We start from the raw sequence: 19,452 nt of genomic DNA, 5'->3' as shown, positions 1-19,452 counted from the left end.
GATGAAGGCTGAAAATCAATGCTCTAATCTATTCACAGTTGAACATATGCTATCCCCTGAGGCATTAGGGACACATGTGAATGACGATCTCGGGAAAATATGCGGTACTGCCTTATGTAGAACTGGTGGCTGAGACAGCCTTTACCTTCACTTTCTGGACTTTATCTCCCTTTCACTGTTTCATTAAAATCCTCTTTAGGTCTTGTTACAGTTACTCCAAAATTATTTCCTTGATTTGTTGATTTCTGTTGTTTGCCTGTTGAGGGTCTTTACATGCTGCTTGCATTTATAGTTCCCGGCTATAGACCTAATGAATATTGTCTAGCTTGTGACTTCTTCGCTTTCTTTTTCTTCATTGGTCCTTTCATTTTACCAGCAAATTTAGTTCCTCAGATTCTGGTTGATAATCTTCATGGATGCAAGGAGTGATACTTACTTTGGCAACATCAATTATCTCTCTTTCTTAACTGATTCTTGAATATTACTATACTACCCTGTTTAGGTTTTTTAAAAAATATTTTTTGAATTTTAGAGAGAGAGAGGAAGGCAGAGGGAGAAAGAAAAACATCAATGTGAGAGCTGAACATTGATCGGCTGCCTCCTGCACGTCCCCAACCAGGGATCAAGCCTGAAACCTGGGCTGCGCCCCAACCGGGAATCAAACCAGCAACCTTTTGGTGCCCGGGATGATGCCCAGCCAACTGAGCCACACCAGCTAGGGCCTAGTTTAGGTTTTAATATTGTCTGTCTTAGTGCCATATAGAGATTGTAGACTTTCTTATTTTTAAAATATAAAATAGGAAATTATTTTGCTATCCATTTACTTAGTTTATTCAAGTTTTTTTTAACCTTCCAATTCAAGTTAACTTTTTAGTTAAATATTTCCCCCAAAATATACAATACCTGCCAATGGTGGGCCACAAGATAGTTTTAGGTGGCCCACCAAACGATGCTAGGTATCATTGAATAGCATTGTCAGAAAGCAATAATTTTTCTATTTTATTAATACTTCTTAATTTAATGTGAATATATTTTTTTCTATCTCTTATAAGTCTCCCTTTATATCAAAGAAAGCAGGCCATAAAATCAGAGCTCTTGGGCAAGCAGAGCATTTTAAATCATTTTTAATGTGATGCTGGTATTGCCTTTTTAGTAAAGTATAAAGTGTCTAAATTTAGATTTAAAAAGTAAGATTTTCTATATTTGTCAATATTTATATTTTTGCACAATAAAAATTTAAGTGAGTTAACGTAAAAGACATGTTAACTAAATATTAGTGTGGATTGTAGAGGATAGGAGAGATATTGTGAAAATGGTATGGGAATGACTGAATTTGGAGGATTGCCAAACTAAATCATAATCTTTGTCACTTCTCTTTGGTCAATGAAAACTAATTTTCTTAAGGTCTTCTGGCACAATGATTTATTCTTTAAAGACTTTTCATGTTTTATTTTCATTTCTTGTTTTAAAAAATTTTATGTCAGCATTAACATTATGTAATGCTTGATTACTTGATGAATTTTTGTTTCTGATTTTCGAAAGTCTGGGACACAGTGCTGAATATCGTCAAATTTGGTCCCTTGAAATATCCAATAAGCCCAACGTATCTGAGCCTGAAGAACCAAAGATTCGCTTTGTTGCTGGTATCCATGGAAATGCTCCAGTTGGAACTGAACTGCTTTTGGCTCTGGCAGAATTTCTCTGCCTAAACTACAAAAGGAACCCAGCTGTTACCCAAGTAAGAGGATAGCCTGTTTTGACATGTTTTAAAAGGGAAAAGCTCAGTGATAAACACTGATATCAAGGCACCATTTTGAAATTTTAATTTGTTAGATTTTACACAGAGGCACTTTTAGTGCATTATAAACGTTACTCTTTAAAAACGGACCATCTTTTATATACTCATTGTTAATAGTGTCTATTATATGTCTTTGGATACAACTAAGAGACATAGAGGAAAAAATATTAAAGATGGTCATTCAGTTCTCTACTCGCTTATTTGTCAACCTGTCCTTCCAGTCTTACAGTCTCGTACATTCTAACTTGTGGGACTTCCATTCCTAATTACTTATAACCAGGATACTATAGTGAAAAATGAGGAAAAGACAGTTTTCCCTTTTCTTTTCATTTAATAAATTCAGAATTGTTGGACATCTTGGCTGACTAGAGATTTTAGAAAAAGCAATATGATATCGTCCACTTTAACCATCCATGACTGCAAAAAAGAACTTGGATTCATAGGCTTGGTCGTGTATGATTAAGCAACCTACTTCTGTGCTGTCCTAGAGAATGGAAGGAAAGAGTGCCTCCGACTAGAACACTCACTCATTGGCACTATCATATAGAATTTAGGAAAGAAGAAAGGAACTAGTATTTGTCTAATACCTACTGTCTGCCAGGTTCTATATCAAGTACTTTACATCCATCATAATTTAATCATCAACCCTGTAATTATGTTATCTCCATTTCTTACATGCAAAAACTGAGACACAGATGTTTGATAACTTACAGGAGGTCACACAGCCAGTAAGTGGTAAAACTGGGATTTAACCCAGTTGTGTCTCACTCTGAAGCCTGTGCTGTTTTGTTATACCATACTGCCTCCCCTACTGATGTCATAATTAGGACCAGAAGGAAACTGTGGGATTAGGTGAGATTAATTTATATCAGACTCGATCAAAAAGTATTTTACAATCTTTGGCAAAGTCAATTCCATTGACTTTGCCATGTGAGTTGCAAGGAGTATCTCAAAGACTTTTTTTTTTTTTTTTTTTTTAATCCTCACTCCAGGATATTTTTTCATTGCTTTTCAGAGACAGTGGAAGGGAGAGAGAGAAAGAGAGAGAGAAACATCGATGTGAGAGAGAGAGATCAATTGGTTTCCTCCCTCATGTGTCCTGACCGAGGCCGGCGATTGAACCTGCAGCCAAGGTATATGCCCTTGGCTAGAATCGAATCCGGGACCCTTCAGTCAATGGGCAGACGCTCTAACCACTGTGCCACACCGGCCAGGGCTTTTGTTCTTTTTTTAAAATGAGAGAATACCTAGGACAGTGGTTCTCAACCCTGCTACACATTGGAAACATCTGGGAAGTTTTTAAAAATACCCATGACTGGGCCCCACCCCCAGAGGCATCAGTATTCCTTGAAAAGCTACATAGGTTATTCTAATATTTGGGCAGATTTTCTACTTAACCTACTGATCTTATGATTATAGGAGACTATGCCCTAAGGTAAAACACCTACCAGGAATTTCAGAACCCCTCGTTTATGAGAATTTTCCTCACTGGTCTTATTGGGCTTAAACTAGATCACTTTAGATTATCATTTGTTTTGAGCTAAGGGTCAGAATTGTCTGGCAAGTTCAAGAAATTGTACACATAGCCAGAGACCTGGGGTGAAGCTAAAGTATGTATACTTCAGGGAAAAAATCTCCCTGGAGGAGAGATTTAAGAACCAATTAATTAAAGGGTCTCAAATATTTTCAATCTATAGACTATTTTACCAGAATAAATAAACCAGGGATCACTTATTCTGATTTTCTGTTAGAAATGTATAGGATGAAGTATATCAGAAATTAGTTCATGCCACATATGTAGCTACTGATGCCTATAAAGTATCTAGAGAAGAAATTATTGTGGGTAAGACAGATCTCCTCCTCTCCTCCTCTCTTCCTTCTTCATACTGATTTCAACTCTTTGTCTCATTGTTTCCAGACATACATTGATATTTGTCAGATTATACATTCCAGTTTTTAACCTGGAAAATACAGCCTTACCATTATTATTGATTTAAGCCTGTGGTCAGCAAACTTTTTCTACAAAGGGCCACATAGTATATATTTCAGGCTTTGTGGGGCAGATGTTCTGTTACAGCTACTCAGCTTGACCCTTGCAGCACAAAAGTGTCATGGCATGGGCATGACTATGTGCCAATAAAACTTTATTTACAATAGCTAACAACAGGCTGAAGTTAGCCTGCAGGCAGTGGTTTCTCACCCCTGTTGAAAGTCATCAGGAAGTCTCTGTGAACATTAGTTCTATGGTAGTTTTTTGTTTCTTTTTTTAATGTACCTTAAGCAAGAGATAATTTTATTTTTATTTTTTTAGTTTTGCCATTTAAATCTGTGTTTAAAACAAAGATTTTCCATTTGAGGCATGGTAGGTACCTTTTGATTCCACATACAGCTAATAAACTCATTGACTTCTGTTTCTGTTTTAGTTGGTTGACAGGACTAGAATTGTGATTGTCCCTTCTCTAAATCCAGATGGACGAGAGAGAGCACAAGAGAAAGACTGTACTTCAAAGATAGGACAAGCAAATGCTCGTGACAAAGACCTGGATACAGACTTTACAAGTAAGACTAATTTTTAGGCCAGTAAAGTACTTTGCAATAATTTTATTTCTCTTTGCTAAGATATCAGTTGATCCTATTTTGTAGATGAGTAATGTATACTTTTTTCTAGGTGATAGATGTAAGGTATAAATAAATACAGACATCTGAAAAAATTTTCAAATTTATCTTTTATAATTTGCAAAAGTAATTCAAGTTCTTTCTTAGAAATTTAATCAGTAATATTGGGGGTTCCATCATTAGTCACACAGTCATGTTTATTATCTCTCTCTACCCTCCCACATATGTGCGTGCACACAGATGTGTGTATGTTGATTTGAAGGGGCCTGTTTCTTTCTTACTTAGATAGGGTCACCTACTATACATATTGTTCTGCAACCTTTTTCATTGACTGTGTCATGGACATCTTTTCATTTTAGTACTTATAGATCTCTAACATTCTTACTAATGGCGTCTTGGTGTGCTGTTAACGTGTAGCAGCACTGTAGTTCATGCAACCATTTCTGTACTGATAGACATTTAGTTTCTTTTTAATTATTTGCCCTTGGAAACAATGCTGCAGAAAACACCCTGCTTTCTGAAAATATTTTCCTTCAAAGATAGGTTATATATTCCCTAAATTACTTTTGTTTATTTTCTTAATCCTCACCCAAGGATATGCTTTTGTTGATTTTAGAGAGAGAGGGAGGGGGGAGAGGGGGAGAGAGAGACAGAGAGAGAGGAAGAGAGAAAAACATCAATGTGAGAGAGAAACGCTGACTGGTTGCCTCCCGTATACGCCCCAGCCAGGGATGGGACCCACAATCTAGGCATGTGCCCTGGCTGGGACTCGAACCCACAACCTTCTGGTGTACAGATGGTGCTCCAACTGACTGAGCCACCGGCTGGGCTCCCTAAATGATCTTTTAAAGGGGGGTATGTTTCTCCCTTTTTGTTTCCAGTGAGAATTTTCTTAAACTTGCTTAGATTCATTAATCTTTCCACAATTATCTTGAAGTATGTAAACTCAAAATAACCTGCCTTTTGAAATGAATCCTTCTTACTCGAGATAGTGGCTTATGGAGTAATAAAGTATTCACTACAGATTTTGTAAGTTAGTCCTCTGATTGTGTTCAAGTAGAGAATATTTTCTTAGCTACTCATACTAAAATTTTAAAACTTATTTGATATTTTGCTTTTTTGTTTTTTAGATAATGCTTCCCAGCCTGAGACCAAAGCCATCATTGAAAATTTGATTCAAAAACAGGACTTCAGTCTTTCCGTGGCTTTAGATGGTGGTTCAGTGCTGGTCACATACCCATATGACAAGCCAGTACAAACAGGTATGTAGACTATCACTTTACATATGTACTGTTTGAACTTTGATAGGAAATTCCAATTGAGTAATGTCCCTTCAAAATTTTTTTAAATGGCGAGCATTTGAGCACACTCCCTGAGCAAATAACCAACCTGATATGATTATACATATATCAACAGTTTAGACAGTTCCTTGTAAGAGAGAGGTCAGACCTAATGATGGCCTGGCTTTGTTGAGTGTAGCCATCTTTGCACATCTGTTCAGTTTAGTCCACAAGCATTTATTGATCAATTATTATGACTGTATACATTGGGAATATAAAAGTGAATGAGACACAATGCCTGCCTCAAGAAATGCCTCTGTAACCAAATATTAACAATACAGAATTGCCCTTCCCTGCTTTAAACCTTGACTGACTGGTTGTACCTTATGGTGAGTTAAGCAATTGCTTGTTCACTCTCTTTGGGGCCACTGTATGTGGAGACAGTTTGTGTCATTTTCAATGCAGCTTACAAGGAAATATTATTATTAGACCACAGTTGCCCCAAAATGTAATAAAACAGACCAAAGCAAGTTTTATTTTGGTGTGATAGCCTGTTTCCTAAACTAACCACTAGTGCCTTTTAATGTAAGGAAGATGTGTGTCTTTCTAGTCTGATGATTTTTAGCTAAACAGAACCATGTGGCTAATTCCAATAACCCTTCAATAAACTTCAGTGGGGTGCAAGGAGGAGAGAAAGATGACTTGTATTCATGAAGTTGAACTTGGAGAAAAACCTTTTAGGTTTCTCCACTGCTGAATTTTTCCTTTGTAGTGGAAAACAAAGAGACTCTGAAGCATTTGGCATCGCTTTATGCAAATAATCACCCATCGATGCACTTGGGTCAGCCCAGTTGCCCAAATAAGTCAGGTAGGTATTTTCCCTACCCCTTGTTATTGTCGTCGCTGCTTTGGGCAGGGGAAGGGGTCTTGCTGTATGTTTTGTTGATCCTACATCTCTTAATGCTTTTATAGATGAGAATATTCCAGGAGGAGTTATGCGTGGAGCGGAATGGCACAGTCACCTGGGCAGCATGAAGGTATGCTTTATAGAATACAGTGAGCATGGGATTATAAATATTGGCCATTGAGTTTTCTGATACAAGCAAAATAAATGACATCTGCTTCATGGGTTTCTTGACATGATTGCCCTCAATTTAATCTATGATGGCATTTGTGGGGTTTTTGGCATTTTAATAATTTTTAATTGTACAATTTAGTGACATTAATTACATTTACAATGCTGTGCAATCATCACCGGTCTAAACCATGTATTTCCAAAACTTTTCCATTACCCCCAAGAGAAACTTTGCACCCACTAAGCAATAGCTCCTCATTCCCCTCAGGCCGTTAACCTCCAGTCTACTTTCTATCTCTATGTGTGTTCCTAGTCTAGATATTTTATAGAAGTGGAATCATACAATATTTGTCTTTTTGTGTCTGGCTTCTTTCACTTAGCATAATGTTTTCAGAGTTCATTTCTTTGATAGCATGTATTACTTCATTCCTCTTTAGCTGAATAGTGTTCTGTTGTACGTATACCCCACAAGTTGTTCATGAGTTCTTCTGTTGATGGATACTTGAGTTGTTTCCACCTTTTGTCTCTTGACAGTAATGCTGCAGTGGACATTTGTGTACAAGTATCTGTCCGAACCCGTGTTTTTAATTCTTTCGGGTATATACCTGGAAGTGGAATTGCCGGTCATATTCTAATACTAAGTTTAACTCTTTGAGGAACCACCAAACTGTTTTTCATATCAGCCAAACTATTTTACATTCCCACCAGTAGCGTACAGGGTTTCCAGTTTCTTCACATCCTCGCCAGTACTTTCTATTTTCTGTTTTTTAAATTATAGTCCTTGTGAGCATGAAGTAGTACCTTGTTATCGTTTTGGTTTGCTTTTCTATGACGTCTGATGGTGTTGAGCATCTTTTCATGTGCTCATTGGCCACATGTATATCTTCTTTGGGAAATCTATTCAGATATTGCCCATTTTAAAATTGGGTTGTTTTTCTTTTTGTTGAGTTATAAGAATTCTTTATATATTTTGGATTTAAACCCTTATCAGATGTTTGATATTTCAATTGTTTGTTCCATTTTATAGGTTGTTTCACTTTATTGATAATGTCCTTTGATGCACAAAAGTTTTTAATTTTGATTAAGTCATACTTAACTATTTTTTTCTTTTGTTGCTCATACTTTTGTTATATCTAAGAATTCATTGCGAAATCTAAGGTAATGAAGTTTTACCCCTATGTTTTCTTCTAGTGAGTTTTATGGATGTAGCTCTTATATTTAAGTTGAGTTGATTTTTGTGTATGATATGAAGTAGGAGTTCAACTTCATTTATTTGTATGTAGAAATCTAGTTATTTGAGCACCATTTGTTGAAAAGACTATTCTTTCCCCATTGAATGGTCTTGGCACCCTTCTCAAAAATCAGTTGACCATAGATAAACCCCCTCTACCTGCCAGACACTGTGGGAAGCACTGGAGATAGAAAAATGAATTAGACATAGTCCTTGGTTTCAATGGCCCTTTTAGGAGCAGCCATGTTTGTGACTGATTACAATACAGAGTGATTTATTTATCTTTGCTGTAAAATGCTTTACTGATTCTTTATTTATATCACCCAGGTTTTCTTTTTATTCCGTTTCTTCTATTTGTTGCATTACAAAGCCTCACTCTTACTTATTAATTTTCTTACATTTGCTTTTGAATTTTATATTCCAGGATTATAGTGTCACCTATGGCCACTGTCCGGAAATCACAGTATACACAAGCTGCTGCTACTTTCCTAGCGCAACACAGCTCCCTTCCTTGTGGGCAGAAAATAAAAAATCTCTTCTTAGCATGTTGGTCGAGGTGAGTCTCTTAACTAGAAGCAAACTCCCAGGACTGTGTTCAGTGAAAAGCCGTATCAAAACATTTTCTTAATCGTTTACCAAAAGTTTATATTATTTATTTTAAATGTGTATAGAGAGGAGAATTTTGTTGCATTTATATTGCCTAAATAGATGCCCCGAGTTCACATATCTGGAATCTGCTGTCATCCAAGTGATTTAACCCTGAGAGATGTCACAGGTTCTTTCACTTGAATATCACACAGAGCTACTGGAGACAGTGAACTGTGGTGGGAAGTAAATCATTAAAGTCCTCAGAAGATTTGCTCTCTAAAACCTTTGGCTTTGACTCCGTTAAGGTTCTCTTCTCCCTTATCTATCTCTGTGCCTCTGAGCAGCGGAAGAGTAGCAAACAAGGTCAGAGTCCTCGGGGAAGGACAGAAAAACCCGTCTTATGGGGATTTTCGTTTTGTTTGTAAATATTTTTTCAGGTTCACAAGGGAGTTCATGGATTTGTTAAAGATAAGACTGGAAAACCAATCTCTAATGCAGTCATTGTACTCAATGAAGGAATAAAGGTCCACACAAAAGAAGGAGGCCACTTCCACGTCCTGTTAGCCCCAGGTGTCCATAACATCAATGCCATCGCAGATGGGTATCAGCAACAACATTCGCAGGTAAGAGACTCAAGCTGAGTGGTATCATGTAAATACTTACTCTTAATAGTACTTTATTTTGAAACTCTTATTAGAAAGCTTGTGAGGAAATAAATAAAAAGTATGACCAACTCTTGATTATAATATCTTGCTATCTTTCTATCTTTTAGCAACAAAAGGGACATTTTTATAGCATTTTGTATACTTTAGATGACAATTTCTTTGGTTTGCTATAAAGGCCCTAGGAATACAGCAGGGATACAACATACCTTAAATAAACTTTTTCATGATTCTTGTACTTATCTTTCTAGGTCTTTGTGCATCATGATGCAGCTAGTTCTGTGGTCATAGTCTTTGACACAGATAACCAGATATTTGGTTTGCCACGGGAGCTCGTGGTAACTGTATCAGGTAAAGAAACTTAAATTTTTGGTAGTTGAAATTAACACCAGTTCTGACATTTTGAGAGTGGATCACCTCTCTAATCACCTGAAGCTAATCCCTTTTCTTCTAATGTCTCCTTATCTCAACATGTTTTTTTCTGGAACAGTGTTCTCCCATGTGTTTTCATGGCTTGCTTCCTCACGTTTTCAGGTCTGTACTCAAATGTCATCTCCACAGAGAGGCCTTCCCTGATCACCCTAGGTAAAATAGTACCCCTGTCACTATCTCCAACCCACTTGCTTCTGTTATAGCATTTATCACTACCTGACATTATATTTTATATTTAATCATTTATTTATCTGTATTCAGTCTCTCCCACTAAAACATAAGTTCTGAGAGAGCAGGGAGTTTACCTGCATCCCCAGTCCCTAGAACCATGATTGCCATGTAGTGGGTCTTAATGGAGAGTTGTTGACTCAATGATTTGCTTTATATTAAGATCATAAGCCCCTTGGACTATGACATATATTATTTCTGTTTTTCCATGATCCTGGAAGGAGGAAATATTTGTTTTCTCCAAGATTAATGTGTGCCATTGCTTGAATTACTGAAAGGTTAGAAAGAAAAAATTATGTGGTAAAATAAGTATTGTGTCATATCTTTTTGACACAAAGAGCCTTGGTTCATTTCTAAGAGCTACTTGGATTTGACACAAAATAACCAAGTTTTATTACAGGGTGTGTGGGGGAGAGATCCCTAGTTGAAGGAGAGTGGTGTATTAGAAACATGGTCATATCATAGGGCCTGTTGTGGAGTGTTTAAAGTAAAGATTTGTTAGCTTGAACCAAATAAAGTATGGATCACTTAGTGGTTAGAAACACAGGAGGATTCAGCCATGGTTTAAATCTGGCTCTGCCACCTATTTGCTGTCATGAACTTGATTTAAATTATGATTTTATTATTTCATGTTATTAAGACTTATTCTGATAACCTTATGTACAAATCTTTTAAAAAATGAGGTGTTTTAGATGACTTGAAAATTTACTGGAAAGGAAAAGAAGCCTCTGATAAATTGCAGAACGGTGGACACCATTTGATTTAATTTTGGTAAAATGTATATACACACACATGCATGAAGAAAAATCTGGAAAAATATGCACTAGGGTTGTTAAAAATGATCTTGAGGTAACAGAAATGTGAAGCTGTGGGGTTTTGGGTTTGGGTTTTTAGCATTTTTGCTATCTGTGCTTTTCAGATTTTGCATACTATAAATATACTACTTCTGTAATAATAAAAGGTTGTTTTTAAGTACATGAAATAAAATAAAATAAATGAATGGCATATTATTAAAAGTGTCACTGTAAGTAGCTGTTTGCTTATATCCTTAAAGTAAAACACCATGTGGTGGTTTGTTTGGCAGGTGCCACCATGTCGGCATTGGTCCTAACAGCTTGCATCATTTGGTGCATCTGCTCAATCAAGTCTAACAGACACAAGGATGGCTTCCACCGGCTCAGGCAGCACCACGATGAGTATGAAGACGAAATTCGCTTGATGTCGACCGGCTCCAAGAAGTCCCTCTTAAGCCATGAGTTCCAGGATGAAACGGACACTGAAGAGGAAACGTTATATTCTAGCAAACATTGAAACACACGCCTTGCATATCTCCCAGCGTAAGAACCAAGCAAAATCACAGTTCCTTTGGGGAGACACTGCATTAAGAAGAGAGACTATCTTGCTGCTTCAAAGAGCTTTGGGAAGTTAACTTGCTAAATTTGCATTCTCTGTGAAGTTGGCTGGCAGTTTTGAACTTCCCCTCCTTAAAGTACTCTTACTTTTCTTTAAAAAAAAAAACACCTGCTTTCTATTCATGCAGCAGAGATGGGACAGCACTTTATTTTTCTTCTTTTTAATTTAAGATGAGCTGTTTGGAGCTTATGTTATAACTGCATAAAGCCAACTGGTGGATGTTGTATTTTGCACATCAAGTATTTCCTAGTGGCTTTAGCTTTTGTTCTTTATTTTAAATGGCCAAAAGAATCCAGAAACATTAAGGCAGGGACAGCAGTCAGAATCTGACATAAAGCTTTAAAACTCAAGGTTTTCTCAACCTACTGAGGAGTACTTTTCTCTAGTTATTAAATAGCTGGAGTTTCTCTTATTATTCAGGTTTAGTGGAGGCTGAGTTGATTTTTAAACATATAACATTAGGAAATGAATAAATGGGCTTCCGCATTTGCTTTCTACCTGTTCCAAGGCTAGATCAGAACTGGTGGCCTGTGCTCTCAGCAGGATTTCACTACCTCTCATGTAAGGTTTAGCAAAGTTTTAAAGATCCCCATTTTCAGGGAGAACTTGCTGACTTTGTTGTAAAAGATCTAAATGTCCGTTTGAATGGAGCTAAGAGGAAGATCTAGCAAAAGCTAAAACTCATGTTGCCTATCTTTTAACTTGGTAAAAACCCATAGGTGCTGCTGCGTTTATCTGTGAAACACTAGTTATTCTAGGAATGCCTAATTCTTTAATATTCCCAAAATTGGAACCTTTTTCTATGTTTTACATGTACGGTTTTCAGATTACCCAGCAATCTACAAGATCTGAATTCTACTGAAAGTATCTGGAAGTGTGGAAGAAACCTACTTGGCACATTCTTAACCTGTATTTTAACACAAAATATCGACACTTCATGCTGTAATAGCATACTGTTATTGAGATGGCCTGGCCAGTCTAATCCATATAGACCTCTGCAGGTGATTGGGTTCTTTGTCCTAATGTTTCATTTGACAGTCTCTTTTTTTTATTAACCAATTTTGTTAAAAGTTAAGTTGAAATCATTTAAATATGGCTTTCCATTAAAAAAACAACAACTATGAACCGCTGTGCAATATAAAAAGTATCATCTTCACTGCCAGTTGGGTTATTGCAAAGACCTGAAAGATTTGCATTTTATTGTGTCTGTAATATCATGTTATTCAGTGGAAATGATGCTTTTTTTAAGTATGAGTCTTACCAATGATCTAATGGTTTGAATGTTTTAACAGCCAAGTTGCTGCTGAACTTGTACCAAATCAGGGGATCAAAAAACTTGCTCTCATCTTTTTAAATTGTATCCTATATCCATTGATGTATCAGTCATCCCAAAGCCTTCGTGTGGAGTTTACCATCCACCTAAGTAATTCAGCCAAGTTTTGTGAGGAATGCACCCAAAATGGCTTTATAAAAAGCAGAGATTTGGTTCCACAGGAATAATGAAGTCATGACATTTATTAATGAGTACCTGTGATAAACTTGGGGAGTTCAAGGTTAGCCATTCTGGTGTTAATCCTGTTATTAGCAACTCTAAATTTTGAGCCCTTGCCATTCCATTCTTGCCCTACCACATACATAGAACACTGTTTGTGGGGTGTTAATACTTAATGAGATGTATATGATTTAATTTCTCCTAATAATACCTTTCATTTCCCTTAAGAGGTTGATGCAGTGGTATTGCTGTTTTCAGCTTTCTTTTTAAGAATGAAAACTCAGAAAACCAACAAAGGGCCTATGAGTGGCCGGCTCTGCTTGACACATTGCAGGAAGAAATTAAAGTTGATGTGACAGCCTTTGCTTAATTAGGTCTTCACTCAAGGATACCTTTTAAAGTCACATCTCTCCTGAATTAAACGTGTCTTTAACTGTACATCACAATGGCTGGAGTCCATGCCTTTTAAACATGTGTAAATTTTTTTAGAAATGAACGTACAAGTATTTCTTTTCATAATTTTTCCTGAAAAGAAAACCAAATTCTGCTATAAATCTTTAATCTTGAATGAATTTCTAAATAATGCATTGTTCTGGAAAACAAGGCCTCTCAGCCTGCATTACCTATTAACATGAATGTACAGGATCATGACTACTAAGACAGTGTTCTCTGCCCTGCTTTGTTTTTTACTTGTGAATCTAATCTGGTAATAGACCACATTAACTGCGTAAGGCATTGAAGCCATATGGGATGGGGAATGCATTTTTCAGTGTTTCTCCCAGAGACTTTCCATTTCCTTGGAGTCATGGAGGCAAGTAAGTATTATGAAATTTGACCAAACCTGAGTTGTGCCTTTCTTTACTCACAAGGCATGTTTTCCCCCCCGATGATCAGTTTGTAAACCTCCTTCCCTCCCAGCTCCTTAATAAAAGCAAAGTGATTGAGCAGGTAATGTTCAAAGTGTCTGCCTGTGTAAATGTATTGATTATGCAGTTCAGTAAGATGGACTTAAGTTCATTTCAGGAGGAAAAACCCTTTGGTTTTGATATATTTTGCTGAACATTTGGATAGTGATTGGGATCCCATCCTGTTGAGGAATGCTTGCAACTCTCAATGGAAGGAATTTGCTTTGGGACTGTCATCCTCCAGAAAGGAAACATAATGTATAGTTGGCCCAGCGTGATTGATCGGTTTACCTTTGGTAACTCACCTGAATGGGATTTGCTGAATCAATGAATATTGGACTTAAAACTAATTATGAGTTGACAAATAAAGAAAAGGTAGTGCTTATGCCTGAGCTTATTTTGTTTCTGAGCTAACACCAGGTTACTCAGTAACAGTGACCTGTTTCTCCATTTTCATTTATTCTTAGCAGTAAATAGTTTTATCTTCTTATTGCCAGAAATGCACTTGTACCAGTTTTTGTCCCCGCTATATTAAAAGCTTCTTGGCTGTGAATGCTGTACCTAGTGCCCTATGTTATGGTTCTCTGGTAGAATTGTTTTTAACAGAAGCAACTTTATTACAAAAAAAATTCTGTGTTTGATGTTCAGTGATTTTCTATCTAGCAACTTTTTGATAACTCTCTGGGTTTCTGATTTGTTTTAATTAAAGCAGACTTTTGGGGGGCGATTAGGGTCCTTGACTAATGTCAACTGAACTTGTATTTATAATTCATGAATATCTCCTAACACCCATTTCTTTTGTGTTTTAGCAATAATTAATACTCCACTTGACTTTCAGAACATTGTCCTAGTTGGTTTTGATTTGACAGAATATATTACGATATTTGAAAGTAGACTACCATTTTTAGGCCATTGGGCAAAAATTATGTAAAAGTATGACTATGACTTTTATAAATGGCATAACGTGAGTGTCCTAGCTACATTCTATGTTGGCCATGCTGCAGATTTTATGGAGGTATGACATAATGGTATTTTTTTATACTCAGATTAAAAATCCATTTTTCACCTCCATTTTTTTCAGTGACATTCCCCAACTCCAGAAAAATCTATAGCTATTTATATGAGGTGCCTAACACTCATTCATCTCAAGTGCTTCTGTCTTTGGTTTATTTCATGCACTGTGCCTTCAAAATGAAAATCTTAAAAGGGACTTTAAACAAAGTTGAATCGTAGTTTTAAAAAGTCAATCTGTGTAATTTATGTGAAATCTAACTGTAATGAGGTCCTTTCTGTTTTTTTATATGTAAACAGATCTAATCCTGTATAAAAGTTATTTTATGATGTTTGTCTTTTTTGTGTTTTGTCTCATAATCTCTTTTCAAAAGCAATAGTCCAGGAAAAGTTGTTGTTCCAATTTGAAAGTTTGTATTTAGCTTTTCTACCTATTACTAGGAGAAAAATAGGACCAGGCCAGAAATACAGGGGGTTACCTGTAGAGTGTGTCTGTCTCAAATTGACTCAAAAGAAACCTAGTTTTCTGAAATAATTACATCAGCCCCGGCTAGTTTGGCTCAGTGGTTAGAGCGTCAGCCCGTGGACCAAAGGGTCCCAGCTTCGATTCCCGCCAAGGGCACGTACCTCAGTTGCAGGCTCGATCCCCGGCCCCAGTCAGGGCACGATCGGGAGGCAGCGAATCCATGTCTCTCACATCGATGTTTCTCTCTCCGTCTCCTTCCACTCTCTCCGTAAAGCAATGGAAAAAATACCCTCAGGTGAGGATTAAAAAACAACAAAGTAGAATGAAGTAATTACATCATATAGTAGCCACATTTCTCCCTCCTGTTTGTAGCCCAGCTGGGTTGATATATGTCTAATTACACAACGAACACCGAAAAACTGGCCTTGAAAGGTTTATGTGCCCATTTTAAACTTGTTTGTTAAAAATGTAGTCTTTTATACAAATGAGCTCAGTTAGAATAATTTGTCTTGGCATTTCTCTGCACAGTGGAGATGAATTCATTTTGCAATAATATGTTGATACTGTTGTTCTAGTAAGAACTGGGAAAGCAAAGTTATACAAGGAACATGTGCTCTGCTGACAAGGAACTAAGTCCAGACCAGAGAAAGAGAAATGGAACTAAGCTGTCTGTGCATAGTGACTAGTCCCTTTAAAAAGAAAGTCTGCTCTAGAAGAAGTATAACATAGAGATTGAGCATGGACTTTGGAGCTGGATCAATCTGTGATTGATTCTTGGCTCTGCTACTTGCTCCCTATGAGACTTTGTTTTGTAAAAGTTTCTGAACATTCTCTGAGCCTCGATCTCTGTACTGGTTAAGGAATAATTCCTGATAGGATTGGAATGGGAACTAAGTGAAATAATGTTAGCAAAGGGCCCAACGTAATAGTTTACTCAGAACTGAGTAACCGTGGTAACCAGTATCATTTGCTGTTTCCTGATCCCTTTGAGAGAAAGTTACTCTATCAACTGTATGAACAAACAAAGATCTGTGTATGAGGTAGTCTTTTTAATTTAGAAGAAATCCCTAGATATGAATACTTAAGAAAAACCAAAAAGCTATGAAATTTTCCATTATGTGATCCCATAGATTGTCTATAGCATGGCAGTAAAGTTTTTAAAATTGTGTTCATATTTGTTTATAAATAAGACTGCATTTATGCTTAGTCAGTGAAAACAGCCTTAACTGCTGCAAGACGTCTGAACAGTGATGATGTTTCTTTGTCCCCCAGTGTTTGAAATGCTTTCCTGAATTTTTGTCAGGAGTTTTCTCATAACTAAATCAAGACCCTTTTGATTTGTAACACGAACAGTAATCTGGTTATGTTCGGTTTTTCAGATTTCTAGAAGCTGATTGTTCTCAGCAAACGTGAGTGCTCAGTGCTAATACACTACTCAGCTGTGAATAAATGCCATCGTGTAGGTCTTCATCTCTTACTCTCACTCACAGAATGCTAATGGTTCCATGGTACTTATTGCATACCTCAGATAAATACATCATTATTTATTACCCACAGTTGAAAAGCAAACATATAAAGCCCAGTTTTTAACTTTGATATTATAATTTCCACCTTACATTAATCAGTAGACTGTTAAAAGAAAGCATGATATTTCTTTGGCATTTTGGCTGGAGTTGGATGGAACCCTATTTCCTATTACTGTGTAAACAAATGTAGACAAGGCAAGCAAGAACTGGAGTAGAAAGGTGTTCGAGGCTAGAGGCCAGCCTGGAAGAAGTTTGACTACAGGAGGGTGGGAAGGTTGATTAGACTGAAAAATTTGGTAACTGGTAGGGGAGTGCTATGTTGAGATAGAGGCCTCATTAGAAGCAATATGAAGAGGCCATGATATAGTTCAAGCTGTAGGTAGGAAATAAAAGCAGGTGGAGAAATCTTTAATGGAACATGTACAAAGAGATTGCAGATTAAATGGAAATTGTTAATGGATTATACTCTGTGATTGAGCCAAAGTGAAGGGGTAAAGGCGGAGGTCTAGATTGCTAGATCTGAACCACCATTAATTTTAAGTTATTCCAACATTTACAATTATTATTGGCACTCTGTATTGTATGGTTTCTAGCAGAGTTTTCAAGATCAGAGAGGTTTTTTGTTTTGCACTTGAAAGATGCTTAGGGAATTGATAGGGAATGGGATGGATGGGGAGTGGACTGATAATGGTAATGGCTGAATTGGACAACTGCTGGATTTTTAAAAAATAATTTTGGAATAGTTTTTGATTTGCAAAAAAAAATAGTTGCAAAGATAATACAGAGTTGGCTGCTGAGTTTTCATTTGAAGAATATGGATGTTGGAAGGGCAAAAGAGGAAGGGATGTACCTACAGCTTTCTATCCAGGAGGACTGGCCCGGGATACACCTGAAAGGGGCTGGGCGTAGGAAACGTCTAGAGCCCAGCCAGGCACGCGTAGCCTAGGTGGTCCGCGTAGCCGAAGACATTAGCGGCAACCTAAGCTACCTGCCTCCCGATATTTCATTACAAAATAATGCTAAAAACAAGAAGGGAAAAGTAAATTTACAGAAATCACGTTCAGTATAACTTAAACTCAGAATTCTGGAAACATCAAACTGACTTAGTAAAATGAGAAAAACCACCAAATCTCAGCATGTACTCTTGCCTGCCTGCCCCAGGCAGACAGAAACAAACTGCAGGAAAGACAGAAGAGGGACGCCAGGAAAAGGGCCTAAAGTTGGTCTAAAACTACTGCCAGAAAGAGTAACTCCACCTTGAGTCTGAATGATCTAAAAATCACGTAAATCACGTCCATGCAGGTCAGAGCACAAAGCTCCAGAAGGGACTTCAAAGTGAGCAGGCCTGCTTTAAGGGGCAGTCTTTGATAGCTTCTGGGGAAGGAAAACCGTGAAAAAGAATGGAGAGGCACCCCTTGACTGTTAGGTGATGAAAGAGAAAAGAAACAGAAGAGGAAAACTTAGAGTCCTGCAAGATAAATGAGAACTGCAAAATAGGAGCACTTCCCATTCCTCCCTCCCACCAAAACAAGCAGAAACCACACTCCAGGACCTAAACTTCGCTATATTGACAGAAGAGATCTCAGCCACGAACCCTGAAAATATAAACAACATATCATTGGTAAGGGAGAAACACATTTGTTATTACTGGTAGGTAGAATTGTGTGTGCGGAAAATAACCTACAGGTGAATTAGAAATAAGATAATTCAGTTCTCCTTCCAGCTATGAGTGTATTGGATTGAAACAGAAACACCTTCCCATCAAGAATAATTAGAAAAGCTGGATTTAAAAAAAACACAACTGAAGGATTGGAGAGCTACAAAGGTAACAAGGACGGATGGGGTCTAGATGTAAAGGGAGTTCAGGTTCAGGTGACGTTTTCTCCTTGAGGCACTTGTTGATTCGTAAGTGGTGACTAAGAGGACGCCTGGCAGCAGAGAAGCTGGCAAGAGGCAGAGAACAAGCAGAAGCTTTAGGCAGTGTGGGCGGGTCACGGGAAATAGGCGTTCAGGGCCTATCGAACAGGGCGCTGATCAACAGACTTCCAGTTAGGACACGTAAGTGGCTACACATGAGAAGTAAGGGCTCATCAGAAACAGACCCATTTGGACAGAAATACAATTCCACCTGGTCTTAGTCCCACCCCTTACTGATAAGCTGATGAGCCCCTACCTGAACTCCTGCAAGAAGTAGCAGTAAACGGCCTGGAGGAAGATAGTATCTGAAGCCTCAAGTGTTATTGCTACAAAATTTATAATATACAGCATCCAAGCAAAAGGTACTTTTATTATCAAAAGACAATATCAAATAATGAAAGATCAGGGGAAAAATAGGGACAGTCCCACAGGGGTTACAGATTTCTCAGTTATCAGTCAGAAACTTTAAAATAATGGTGATGAATACAAGAAAATAGAAGACATGATGAATTTTAGCAGAGAATTAAAATATATTAAAAATTAAATGGAGGCTTTTATTCTGGACAAAAATGGAGTAGATGTATTTCTCTTCTATTCCACCCACTGAGCACAGCAAAAAATCGTTATACGTTATACGGGGGGGGGGGGGGGGGGGCAAAAGTAGGTTAACAGTTGTGCGTATGGAAAATAATAATACAAGAGTAAACTCTGTGTTTCACTTACAACTGTAAAGCTGCTTTTGCCCCACCCTGTATATAAAACAAAAAATAAGACTCAGAGTGGTGGAGAGAAGACGACAGAATAGCTAGGGA

At 37.4% G+C, this 19,452-nt stretch overlaps 1 protein-coding gene across 1 annotated transcript in view; it reads left to right on the top strand.

The window, feature by feature from the left end:
- The window catches only part of CPD (carboxypeptidase D), a 57,909-nt gene extending 42,848 nt beyond the window's left edge, over positions 1-15,061 (top strand). The window contains exons 13-21 of the mRNA XM_016201973.2: positions 1,543-1,738; positions 4,222-4,357; positions 5,545-5,676; positions 6,467-6,562; positions 6,667-6,731; positions 8,425-8,556; positions 9,026-9,211; positions 9,502-9,601; positions 10,995-15,061. Of these exons, the coding sequence (XP_016057459.2) occupies positions 1,543-1,738; positions 4,222-4,357; positions 5,545-5,676; positions 6,467-6,562; positions 6,667-6,731; positions 8,425-8,556; positions 9,026-9,211; positions 9,502-9,601; positions 10,995-11,221 (1,270 nt within the window). The 3' untranslated portion in view covers positions 11,222-15,061. The remainder of the gene's footprint in view (positions 1-1,542; positions 1,739-4,221; positions 4,358-5,544; positions 5,677-6,466; positions 6,563-6,666; positions 6,732-8,424; positions 8,557-9,025; positions 9,212-9,501; positions 9,602-10,994) is intronic.
- Positions 15,062-19,452: the final 4,391 nt, after the last annotated feature.

The sequence above is a fragment of the Miniopterus natalensis genome, chromosome 17, assembly GCF_054644295.1.
Source record: "Miniopterus natalensis isolate mMinNat1 chromosome 17, mMinNat1.hap1, whole genome shotgun sequence".
NCBI lineage: Eukaryota > Metazoa > Chordata > Mammalia > Chiroptera > Miniopteridae > Miniopterus > Miniopterus natalensis.
Note: the sequence above shows the minus strand (reverse complement) of the source record. Positions and strands in the feature narration are given on the sequence as shown.